Consider the following 12,639-nt stretch of genomic DNA (forward strand, 5'->3'; position numbering starts at 1 on the left):
CAACCAGCACGCAAGAGAACCAGGCCCGTGGATAGATATTGTGGGGGATAAATGGACCCAACCCCATGGAAATACAAGTCCTGCTGGTTAGTTTAAGAATTCAGGTGGTGATGGACTGAGCTAGCCATGACCATGGAACCTGCCGACATGGGTACTGGGGCTGGGAACAGGCTAGGCAGGTTCAGGCTGCAGCACCTGAATGGGCACCTTCAAAGAAAGCATGGGGCTGGCTAGGCTGTAACATCCACCAGCTGATACAAAGGCTGGGGAACTGGGGGCAGGCTATGCTGGGTAAGGGCCAAGCACCTGCTGGCATATGTGAGATCTGAACCTGGGAGTGGGCCTAGTGGGGGAACATGGGAAACTCCCCTAAGGGGAATAGCTCCCACTGGTGAGCATGTGGTCCAGACCCAGGAGTTGGGCAAACTGGGCAAGTAGCCCCATTCGTTGGCAAGTGTGTGGGTTGGAAGGGGACAGACCAGGCAGGGCCAAGCAAACCTTAGCCCACTGGTGAGTGCAGATACCAGGCTGGAGTGCAGGTCATACTGGGCTAGGGTATCATACCTACTGGTTCACATGAGCCAGGAATGGGAGCAGACTGAGCAGGGCCAGGTTGCAGCATCCACCAGCGAAAGTTGGGACTGGGGGCAGGCCGGGTCAGGCCAGGCTGCAGCATCCAAAGGCAAAGGCCAAGACAGGTGAGGGGCTATGCCAAGCTGGGTCAGAGCAACCACTGGCACAGGTGAGATCTGTGGCTGGGATCAGGCCTGGTTGGGGAGCTAAGGGGACACCCTGGCTGTGGTGCGATTCCCATTGGTGAATGTGAGAGCAGGAGAGGAGGTTGTGGTCTAGTCTGGATATGGCTGCAGGGTCCCTCGGCATGGGTGTGGACTGGGTCTGGGGTGTGTCAGGCTGGGTTAGACTTCAGCACCAGGGTGGGTGTAGGACGGGCTAGGCTAGGTTTCTGCCCCTGCTGAGCCATGTGGACTAGGCTGGCTGGGCTGTAGCACCCAATAATAAGAACTGGAATGGGTGCGGGCTGGTCAGGAAAGGCCATTGTTCCTGCTAGGACAGGAGGTGGACTAAGTAGGGCTGGCTCATGGACCCACCAGAGGGTGCAAAATCTGGCATTGAGAGAGATGGAGGAGCTTGGCCTAACTCCTCTGTCAGGACACAGTCCCTGCAGGTGAGTGCAAGAATTAAGATGGGGAACAGCCCAGACCAGACCAAATTACAATACCTACCAGCCTACATTTGGCTCAGGTCTGGGGTGAGCCCAGCTGGGCCAGTTGATATCACCCACTGGTGAATTTGAGGACCTGAACGGAGTGTGGGTCAGGCTGGGTCAGACCACAATACCAGCTAGTTCACATTAGGGTCAGGACTGGGAGCTGGCAGGGCTGGGCTAGGTTATAGTCCCCACCAATGTGAGCTAGAATTCAGGGTGGGTCGGGCCGGGCCAGGCCGGGCCAGGCTACAGCAACCACTGGCAAATGACAAGGTGAGGCAGGCTGTGCCAGACTAGGCTCAAGCACCCAACTAACACACATGAGACACAATGAGGGAGTGTGGGGACGAATTAAGTAAAGGGGCTGCATGGGCCTCCCTGCCGGGCCACTACTCCCACTGGTGAGCCTAAAGCTGGGATCAGGGGAAGACTAGGCTGTGCAGGGCCACAACACCGGTGGCCTACATGTGAGCTGGATCAGGGGAAAGCCAGGCTGCGCTGACTGTACCTTCCGGTGCATGCATAAGCTGGAGTGGGTGTGGGTGGGTTGGGCTTTGCCGCAGGATCAGTTGGCAGATGCTGGCATGGAGAGCAAATTCTGTCAGGCTAAACAGTGGAACCACTTGGAGAGTGCAAGATCCTGGAGCAGGAGTGGGCCCATTAGGGAAACAGTAGACATTTCCCTCTTGGGTTGCCACTCCTTGTGAACATGAGAACTGGGACTGGGGCAGGCATGATTAGACAGAGAGTGGCACCCATTGGCACCAATGTCGACTGGATAATGAAGCAGGTTGGGATGGATTGGGCTTCAATGTCCATTGGCATGTACGAGAACTGAATGGGATGTGGGACAGACTGGACCAGTCTGCTGTACATACTGGGGAAAACATGAACCAGGGCATGGGGTGGGCCTACTGAGGGTTACTGGGTGTTGCTCCGATCTCTTTTCAGTTCCCACTGGTTTGTGTGAGGGCCGAGTGTGTGGTGGGCAGGATCAGGCTGGACTGTAACATCCATTGGTTTGCATAGCAGGCAGGGCTGGAGGCAGAACTGGCCTGGCAATTGCAACCAGCAGCATGTGCATAAGCTGATTTGGGTAACGGACTGTGCCGGACCCTGTATTGGCAAACACACATAAGAATCAGGTCCGGGATCACCTCAGATGAGGTTTCTTTGGCAATTTCCCCCAAATGAACTGCTGATCTCAGAACCCCAACCATGAAGAAAATTGTAGTTTCTATGATCTGACCGTGGAATGTCTCCTCAGTGGGCCTCCTCAGTGGCTTAGAGCAGTGGACAGCATATCCAGGTGCACATGGAGGATATGGCAGTACACTGGAGTCTGCAGAGCACACCTGGTGCCATAACAGAGGATGGAGGACGTAACAAATTGATCAACTATCCCAGTCAAGTGTTGGCAGTGTAAACCTGGGCAAACTGAGACTCTAAGGTGGACTATATCAGCCAGTGGACTCTAGAGAGATTTCATCGTGCTTGAAGTGGTGAGATCGGAAGCAATGCAGAACTGTTGAACTATCAAAACCACGTGAGCAGGACCCCCGGAGCCTGCCAATTGTGGACCTGGGATGGTTGGGAGGCTGGGTGTGTCTTTTCCCTTTATCTTTTCTCTTCCCCCAGACACAGGAAGGTAAAAAAGAGAATGTGGAAATAATGGTCTCATCTACTTTCCTCTAGACCTTGACCCTTTATACCCTAATCAGCTATGTAAAAAAATCATCAAAAAATAAAATTTAAAAAAATTCTAATAAAACAAAAAACAAACAAAAACAACAAAAAATTAATTGCAGGGCCTGGTACAGTAGCCTAGTGGTCAATGTCCTTGTCTTGCACGTGCTGGGATCCCCTATGGGTACCAGTTCTAATTCTAGAGGCCCTGCTTCCCATCTAGCCCCCTGCTTGTGGCTTGGGAAAGCAGTAGAAGACGGTCCAAAGCCTTCGGACTCTGCACCTGTGTGGGAGACCTGGAAGAAGCTTCTGGCTCCTGGCTTTGGATTGACTCAGCTCCGGCTGATATGGCTGCTTGGGGAGTGAATCAATGGATAGAGGATCTTCCTCTCTGTCTCTCCTTCTCTCTGTATATCTGACTTTCCAATAAAAATAATAATAAAAAAACTAACAGCAAAAACTAATAATACATACTATCAATCAACTACATTTTGAATAATCCTATCTTTGTAACACAGGACCAAAATGATTTTCCATGTTCTTTTTAAAAAGTCAATGTGTTTCACACTATTTTGTTAGATTTTCAAGTATCACAGTAATTTCTTCAAAAGAAACAGCATCGTGCATGAGGAAACACTGAATAAACTCTGTTTACATTAAATAACACCATGTCACATGTGGTGCAATAATGCTCCAAGTCATCCACTGTTTACCTCCGCGACTTCCGTGATAAGCACACCGACTCCAGTGTAGTAAAATGGCAAAAGAATCACAGGGAGGAGAACAAGGACTAAAATACCCAAGAGGGCAAGGACGAAATTATGCCAGATACCTGAAAAGACAAAGAACAAACACAAGAAACTCAGCAAAGTGCAGGGATGGTACAGGTCGCTGAAATTCCTAATCCCGAGCCATTCTGATAAATTAGCAAGAGACCAGAAGAAGCTGTGAAGCAGAGACCTACCTTAGCCAGGCAGCACACAGACCCTCACTTAGAGGTTGCCTTCGTTTCAGGTACAGAAATCTAAAGTGAACATGTTAATGCTAGCAGAATTAATATCTTCTAAATATACTGCTTTTCAGAAAATGTACACATCATTGACTTTAAGTTAAACATACTTGTGATGGGAAGAAACTTCAAATATATTCAACTAAAAGTTAAGGTAAAATCTTATTATTATTTTTTTTTTGAGCTGCGATATGGAAACCTAAATGCTACTTGGATGAGGAGAATGTATGTCCAGACTCCACCTACCACAGAGAGTAATGTTGGTGGGATATATAAAGCATTTCTTTGTATCATATCACAGATCACAAAGCAAGAAATCATGAAGAAGGTACGCTTTTCTTTCAAAACACCTAAAATCCATGTGATCAAACTCACCAATCTTATTGAACACATACTCAACCATTACAGCTATACAAAGAAAGACTTTCCCACCTATAATAATATACAAGTAACCATGTTTTGTAGAGCAGCCTTAAGCAGTTTTGTTTTTACATTATAGTCTTTTACAATTGCAATTTATATACGGTGTGGTTTACAGATGCATAACTTTATTCAACTGTTTAGCCAAGTGCTACTGTTTTCTCTCCCTCAACAACTAAATTCGATTTTTAACAAAGAGCAGAGCATATTTTTCATTAACATATTTCTGGATTTTCCAACCTTTTCTAGACTATTTTAGTGGCAATAAACAATTATAATTATTGGTATCAGTAATAGTTTAGTATTCACCAACTAAACACACTGAATTTATATCGCTTTATTTCTATTCTGATAGATTTGAGATTCATTTTTACAACCTCCCCAAATTATGCAAATTAGCATTTCTATGTACTTCCACATGTTTGACATAGGAACACAATCTTTCTACATATTCATTCTTTTACATCTTTCACTAAAGATTTGTAGCTTTCTCTAAAGAGGTCCTAAATATTTCTTGTAAAATGTGAATTTCTGATTTTTTGTTAACATGTTAAATAACTTTCTGAATAGGAGCATTTCTTATTATTACATTATGCAACTGCTTGACATACAGAGGGATAATGTACTGAGTTTTCAATATCTATAATCAATCACCAAATTGAACTTCTTACTTAGGATTGCTTAGTTTTAAAATTCATCTCTTGGATTTTCCTTGATCTATTCATTAGGAGCACTCTCTTCTAGCACTCCTAGCCCATCTGCACCCTTTTTTGGTCTTGCAGCAATAGCTAGAACTTCTGGAACAATGAGAAGTAGCTGCTACGGCACGTGTTTCCTCGTGAGAATATCTAAGCAGTAGCAGGGCTTCGAGAGAATGAGGGACAATTTTATTCTGGTTTATATGCCATCCAGTGAGACTGGCACAAGAATAGAAAAAAACATGATCATAGGCTTTAGGAATGAAGTGGTTCCATAAAGCAGACAATCTGTGTCCGTGACTGAAGCAGTCAGGTGCACAGAGCCCTGAAGCCACTTGTCGTAATTATTCCATGGGACTAAGTTTTACCTCAGTGAAGACTGACTTGTGCTCAGCACAGTCTGGAAACAAAAAAGGAAACACAACCACCTGAATTTCCTAAACACACGATTTATTTTCTTGGGTCATAAGAGTTAAATCTGAAAAGTTGCAATTCATCACCTGGGTATAAGGCACATCCTTTGTATGGTTACTAAATGTTTTCACCTTACCCCCAAACAAATGCCAAATTAGTATTAATAAGAACATGATTCGCAATATTTAAGAAAGGTTTTACAAGCATTTAGTATGGGGCCAATGCCATGGCTCAATAGGTTAATCCTCAACCTTCACGCTCAGGAATCCTGCACCTGCATGGGAGATCCAGAGGAAGCTCCTGGTTGTGGATCAACTCAACTCTGGCCACTGCAGTCATTTGAGAAGTGAACCAACGGATGAAATAGCTTTCTCCTTCTATTTCTCCTTTCTGAAATTTGCCTCTCCAATAAAAACAAATAAATAAGAGACAGAGAACGACCTTCCATTTGCTGGTTCACTCCCCAAGTGGCCACAACAGCTGGAGCTGAGCTGATCTGAAGCCAGGTGCCAGGAGCTGCTTCCACGTCTCCTACACAAGTGCAGGGTCCCAAGGCCTCAGGCCATCTTCTATTGCTTTCCCAGGCACAAGCAGGGAACTGGATGAGAAGTGGAGCAGCCAGGATACAAACCAGCACCCACATAGAATCCTGGTACATGCAAGATGAGGATTTAGCACTAGGCTACCCCACCTGACCCAATTAATAAATCTTTAAAAAGTGAAAAGCATTTAGTATGGAGCCAGAAAAATCAAGTTTTATCTTCAATATTTAAAGGTTAATTTAGCAAAATTTAGCAAAAAAAAAAAAAAAGTTTACAGCAATTTAGTCTTCACTTATGATCGGATAGCAGATATTGTTTAATTCTCCTCCTAAGAATTATTTATATGCGGCCTGGCATGGTGGCCTAGCGGCTAAAGTCCTTGCCTTGAACACGCCAAGATCCCATATGGGCACGGGTTATAATCGTGGAGGCTCCACTTCCTATCTAATTCCCTGCTAGTGACCTGGGAATGCAGTCAAGGATGGCCCAAAGCCTTGGGGCCCTGTACATGCATGGGAGATCCGGAAGAGGATCCTGGCTCCTGGCTTCGGATTGGCACAGCTCTCGTCATTGCGGCTGTTTGGGGAATGAATCATCAGATGGAAGATCTTCCTCTTTGTCTCTCCTCCTCTGCATATCTGACTTTGCAATAAAAATAAAAATAAAATAAATCTTAAAAAAAGAATTATTTATATGCACCAATTTAAAACTTTAAAGTCCCTCATTTACAATACATTTAGGAACTATCCTATCTCCTTTTCTCTTTCTTCTTCACCAAATTTTAGATGAACAGCTACTAGATTTCTCTTCTCAAAGTTAGCATAGCTTAAGAAAAATAACTAGGTATTTAAAACTGCATTATAAAAACAGTTTTAAATATTCCTGATTAGATTAATATAGATGATAGCTTGGACTTTTTTTCATGGAACCAAGATGACATTTTAGAAGAAATGAAATTATATGTTCTTAAGTTTAAAACCAATAAATTAAGCCGTGGGCACATTTGAATATGTAGCTCTCTAAAAATACCCTTTTCTCTATCCCCAAACTTGGGGGGAACACAACAGATTCCCTATGCCTTGTTCCCATCTGATGGCAGCGCCAAGGTGAGCTTTCATCTCAGCAAATATTTAGCAAGGAATGAGATACTAACTACTCTCTTTTGCCAAATCTTTGAATTTGCCCCCTCTTGCTTTCAGGGCAAGATAAACATTCCCTCCACCTTCTTGCCTGGGAAAGATGGCAGGGTAAAACTGCTCAGTACTCCACTCAGCTGGCAATTCAAAGCCGGGAAAGAGAAGGTGATTCTGCATAGCAAGACTAGACAGCTCTATGGCGGTTAATCCGCTCTGACGGAGATGTGGGGCACAGATACTAGTGTGGACAGACAACCTTCTTTGGCCCTAGATTTAGACATTAGGTGCCAATGTATAAGGGCAAAAAAAAAAAAATCTCAGTAAATTTTTAATCCTAACATTAAATGAATTAAAATATTTAACTGGCTTCAAAGTTATTGAATAATATATATTAAATAAAACACCCAAACAATATTGAAAAAACGAATAAAATGTTATTTTCCCTAAGTGTTAGCCCTTAACCGCTAGTGCCAGGAATCACAACAACCTACTATTAATTTCTGTTTTTATCAAACTAGATATTTTCTTTACCAACACCAACATACACACACACACACACACACACATCACAATTTATTCAAGAGCACAACACAGCAAGTTTCTAACAACTTTTAAATAAAACCTATGGGTGACATTTACAGATCATGTTAAAGGACATTAAAGATGATTATCCATTAAATAAATAATCTCAATAACTGAAGAATGAGTGTGGTATGTAGTTGCAGGCTGTGCCATTTCACATGTCTGGAAACACACACACGCAAACAATAAAAGGCTTTTCAAGACACATTTTTAAAATTCATTCCCCCCTTAATATCTTATATGCAGTCCCACAGTGAGGATAGTTGAGTGAACCTAGTGGCTTACCTCAGGGACCGCAGGTCGGCTGCTTGGAAATGGCCGTGATCGGAGTATTCATGCCGCGCAGAAACCACAGAGACGCTGCTGTCCGAAGTGCGCACCCCTGCCTCTGGAACCCAGAGGCCAAGCTCCACCAGCAAGCATCAGATAACCACTTCTTGCACTCCTAGTCTGCCCTATTGCTATTTCAGGTTTTCTCATAGAGCAGTGTGGCAGGGACTAATAGCACAAGGATGTGAGTGGATGCGCTGGATACATGTCCCCCTTGCAGGCTGGAGGCACACAGCGCTGATGGAGCTGGACTTGAGTCCACGACACAGAAGCTGCTTGCTGGGAACAGCTATAGGCAGAGCTAACAAACTGCAGAGCCTGGCCTTCATCCAAATCACAGTATGATTAGAATTACCCCAACCATTTACACTAGCAACGCTTTCTAAGAGTTTAGGTCACTGTTATTTTTAGCTACCAGAGCAGCAAAATACTCATAACACATGTTCTATGTACTGTGTTTACACTGCAAAAAGTTCCTTAAAGTGATTAAATTCCAGAAATACTTAAAACAGTTCTAATGCCAGGTCTTGTTGGACAATCTTTTCTATCGCATACAGATACATCTTTTAAAAACACCAATGGGGCCCAGCGCGGTGGCGCAGTGGTTAAGGTCCTCACCTTGCACACCCGGGATCCCATATGGCCGCCGGTTCTATCCCGGCAGCCCCGCTTCCCTTCCAGCTCCCTGCCTGTGGCCCGGGAAAGCAGTCGAGGACGACCCAAAGCTTTGGGAACCTGCACCCTCGTGGGAGACCTGAAAGAGGCTCCTGGCTTCGGATCGGCATAGTATCGGCCGTTGTGCTCACTTGGGGAGTGAATCATGGGACGGAAGATCTCCCTCTCTGTCTCTCCTCTCTGTATATCCGCCTTTCCAATGAAAAAATAATAAAAATAAATCTCTAAAAAAAAAAAAAAACCTAAGTAGCGGGCAAAAGGTCCACTTCTCTTGACTATAAGAAAATGGCCTCGGGCCCGGCGTGATGGCGCAGTGGTTAAAGTCCTCGCCTTGCACGCCCGGGATCCCATATGGGCACCGGTTCTAATCCCGGCAGCCCCGCTTCCCTTCCAGCTCCCTGCCTGTGGCCTGGGAAAGCAGTCGAGGACGGTCCAAAGCTTTGGGAACCTGCACTCGCGTGGGAGACCCGGAGGAGGCTCCTGGCTTCGGATCGGCATAGCATCGGCCGTTGCGCTCACTTGGGGAGTGAAGCATCGGACGGAAGATCTTCCTCTCTGTCTCTCCTCTCTGTATATCCACCTTTCCAATAAAAAAATAATAATAATTAAAATAAATGTTTAAAAAAAAACACCAATGGAAGTGGGTGTTTGGCCCAGTTATTACGCTGCCAGGCGGGACACCAACACTCCACTTAGCAAAACCTGGCTTTGAGTCCTGGATCTGCTTGATTCCAGATTCTTGCTAATGCACTGAAAAACAGCAGGTGATGGCTGTGTGGGAGACCTGGATTAAGTTCCTAGTGATTTGCCCAGCTCTGCCCCCGCAGGAATGTGAAGAATGAAATTAGCACATGAGAGCTCTCAAATAAAAAAATTTAAAATATTATCAGTGGTATCAAATGATTTATATCTTGCTTATTTAAATATTTTGGAATTTTCCCATGTTTATATATTCATATCTATCCCATTTCTTATATCTGTTACAAAGTAATTCATTTTTAAAAGATTTATTTTTATTGCAAAGTCAGATATATAAATACAGAGAGAGAGGAGGAGAGACAGAGAGAAATATCTTCTGTCCAATGATTCATCCTCAAGTAACCGCAAAGGCTGGTTTTGGCCAATCCGAAGCCAGGAGTCAGGAACTTCCCACATGGGTGCAGGGTCCCAAGGCCTTGGGCCGTCCTCTGCTGCTTTTCCAGATCACAAACAAGCAGGCATTTGGATGGGAAGTGGGGCCACAGGGATTAGAACCAGCACCCAGGGGCCCGGCGCAGTGGTGCAGTGGTTAAGGTCCTCACCTTGCACACCCGGGATCCCATATGGGCGCCGGTTCTAATCCCGGCAGCCCCGCTTCCCTTCCAGCTCCCTGCCTGTGGCCCAGGAAAGCAGTCGAGGACAGCCCAAGGCTTTGGGACCCTGCACCTGCGTGGGAGACCCGGAAGAGGCTTCTGGCTTCGGATCGGCATAGCATGGGCCGTTGCGCTCACTTGGGGAGTGAATCATCGGATGGAAGATCTTCCTCTCTGTCTCTCCTCTCTGTATATCCGCCTTTCCAATAAAAAAAAAAAAAAAGAATTAAAAAAAAACAAAAAGAACCAGCACCCATATGGGATCCCAGCACTTTCAACCAAGGACTTTAGCTGCTTGGCCACAGCGCTGGGCCCCTAAGAAATTCATTTTAAATAGCATATCATTTTTTTTATAAGGTTCTCTACCACTGATCAAGGTCAACATTTTCTTATAATGTTGCAATAAACAACATTGCTAATATTGTTATCCATTTAATTAAGTCTGCATCCATTAGGTTATGGAAAGTTACCTAAAAATTGAATCACTGGGCCAAAACATGGGCACTCAAATTGACTTCCAATGAGATGGTATGATTTTATACCTTAAAATTTCCCTATCCTGTAAATACTGGAAACTGTCGTAATGTTTCCTAACTTATTTCTCTAATTAGGAGTGAACTTGCATTTTTTCCAAGGTTATTTGCATGTCTTCCGTTTTTTGCTTTTTAAAAAGATATTTTATTTGAAAGGCAGAATTAGAGAGAGAGGAGAGGGCAAGGGAGAAGAGAGTCAGTCAGTCAGTCGCGATGGCCAGGGCTGGGCTAGGCTGAAGCCAGGAGCCAGGAGCTTCATCTAGTTCTTCCGTGTGGGTGTAGGGGCTCAAGAACTTGGGCCATCTTCTGCTGGTTCCCCAGGTCCATGAGCAGGGAGCTGGATCCAAGTGGAACAGCCAGGACTCAAATGAACACCCATATGAGGTACGGGCGTCGCAGCAGGTGGCTGAATTTGCCACAACATTGGCTCCTAGTTCTACTTCTTTTGTCTGAGAAGTGCATATTTTCAGACATTGCCTATTGATATGTTTGTCAATTCTTTGAATGGGTTGCCATTTTAAAAAAATCTAGTTTATATTACTGGTGTAGACATTGAAGAATGTGGTCCTCTGTGATAAGTATTCTAATTTTCTACTCCAAGTTTGCTTTGCTAGTTTTGTAGTTTTTTTCCATACAAACATTTTAAATTTAGGGGTGCTCAAATGGTTCCTGTGTATTGAGTCTTTTAAGATTATAACAGGTATTCATCTGTTTTTTCTTTTTTTATTGCAAAGTCAAATATGTGGAGAGGAGGTTAGACAGAGAGGAAGATCTTCTGTCCAATGCTTTACTCCCCAAGTAACTGCAAAGGCTGGAGCTGCACCAATCCGAAGCCAGGAGCCAGGAGCCTTTTCCAGGTCTCCCACACGAGTGCAGGGTCCCAAGGCTTTGGGCCATCCTTGACTGCTTTCCCAGGCCACAAGCAGGGAGCTGGATGGGAAGAGGGGCCACAGGGATTAGAACTGCGGCCCATATGGGATAGGGGTGTGTGCTATCCCATATGGGCCGCACGTTAGCCCCTGAGCTGCCGTGCCCTCATCTGTGTCATCTTACACCCTTCTCATAACTTCGTCAACAAAACTAAAACCCTTGTAATTCTTTGAGGCACTGGAATTTACTCTGGAGAAACTAATTTAGAATACTAGTGCCCACTCTCCCCCACCCTACCCCCATGCACACACAAGCAAGGCATGAACAGCTGACCGAAGGCGGTGGCACACAGCAGAACTGGTTGTTTTACTCTTCAGTAGTCTTCTATTTCCAGTCTGGCATGCAGCTGGCATTAGACGGTCCCCTCCACATTCCGGATTTGCCCATGAGAACCAAGCGGCAATGGGGGGGGGGTGCACTCACACCCTCACACATACTCCATTCATCTAAACAACCTCTTGTCCAGCAATGATTGTATGTACACCTGAGGAATTTTTATTACACTTTTTCCTTTCTCTAGAGCAAAATTTCTTCCCAGTGCTTCTACTGGCATTCTGAGGTGCTGTACTGTGCACCGTAAGATGTCCAGTAGCATTCCTGGCTCTCTCAGACACCAGTAGCCCCTGCCTTCTCCTGATTTTTTAGCAACTGTGCTTATAAAGGCAAACTACCAGGTTTTTCTTTAGAACAAGTATTTTATTTTTGCTTTTTGTATTGCACAGGACGTGTATGTCAGATGTTAACAGTCACTATATACGCAATCTTCTCTACTGAGCACTGCCATGATGGAGCAGGCAGACATTGTGCTAAGCAACAGCATCTGGCAATACTTAAGAAAAAATAATAACTAAAATATGCTTCCATTTACTAATCCTATTACATTAGCTAATATTCAAAACAAAACATTCACTATAGCTAAAAGATAAAAAATGTATTAACAGAATATAACCCATATTAAAACAACAAGCAAAACTTATATAGCTTCCTCCGCTCTGAGATGATATGTAGTTTTCTGGGAGGAAAATAGGCATACACCATAAATGCTCACTCTTTCAAAAAAAAAAAATCTTTCACAGATATAGTTACGACTCTACAGAAAAGAAA

The 12,639-nt window shown here is 44.5% G+C and overlaps 1 protein-coding gene across 1 annotated transcript in view; it reads right to left on the reverse strand.

Annotated features, from left to right (window-relative positions):
- MBTPS2 (membrane bound transcription factor peptidase, site 2) overlaps positions 1-12,639 on the reverse strand; it is a 56,633-nt gene that overhangs the window by 9,365 nt on the left and 34,629 nt on the right. Inside the window, exon 6 of the mRNA XM_041000328.1 lies at positions 3,628-3,746. Coding sequence (XP_040856262.1) covers positions 3,628-3,746 — 119 coding nt within the window. The remainder of the gene's footprint in view (positions 1-3,627; positions 3,747-12,639) is intronic.

This window comes from Ochotona curzoniae, unplaced genomic scaffold (genome assembly GCF_017591425.1).
Source record: "Ochotona curzoniae isolate NIBS_2020 unplaced genomic scaffold, NIBS_Ocur_1.0 contig_1274, whole genome shotgun sequence".
Classification (NCBI taxonomy): Eukaryota; Metazoa; Chordata; class Mammalia; order Lagomorpha; family Ochotonidae; genus Ochotona; species Ochotona curzoniae.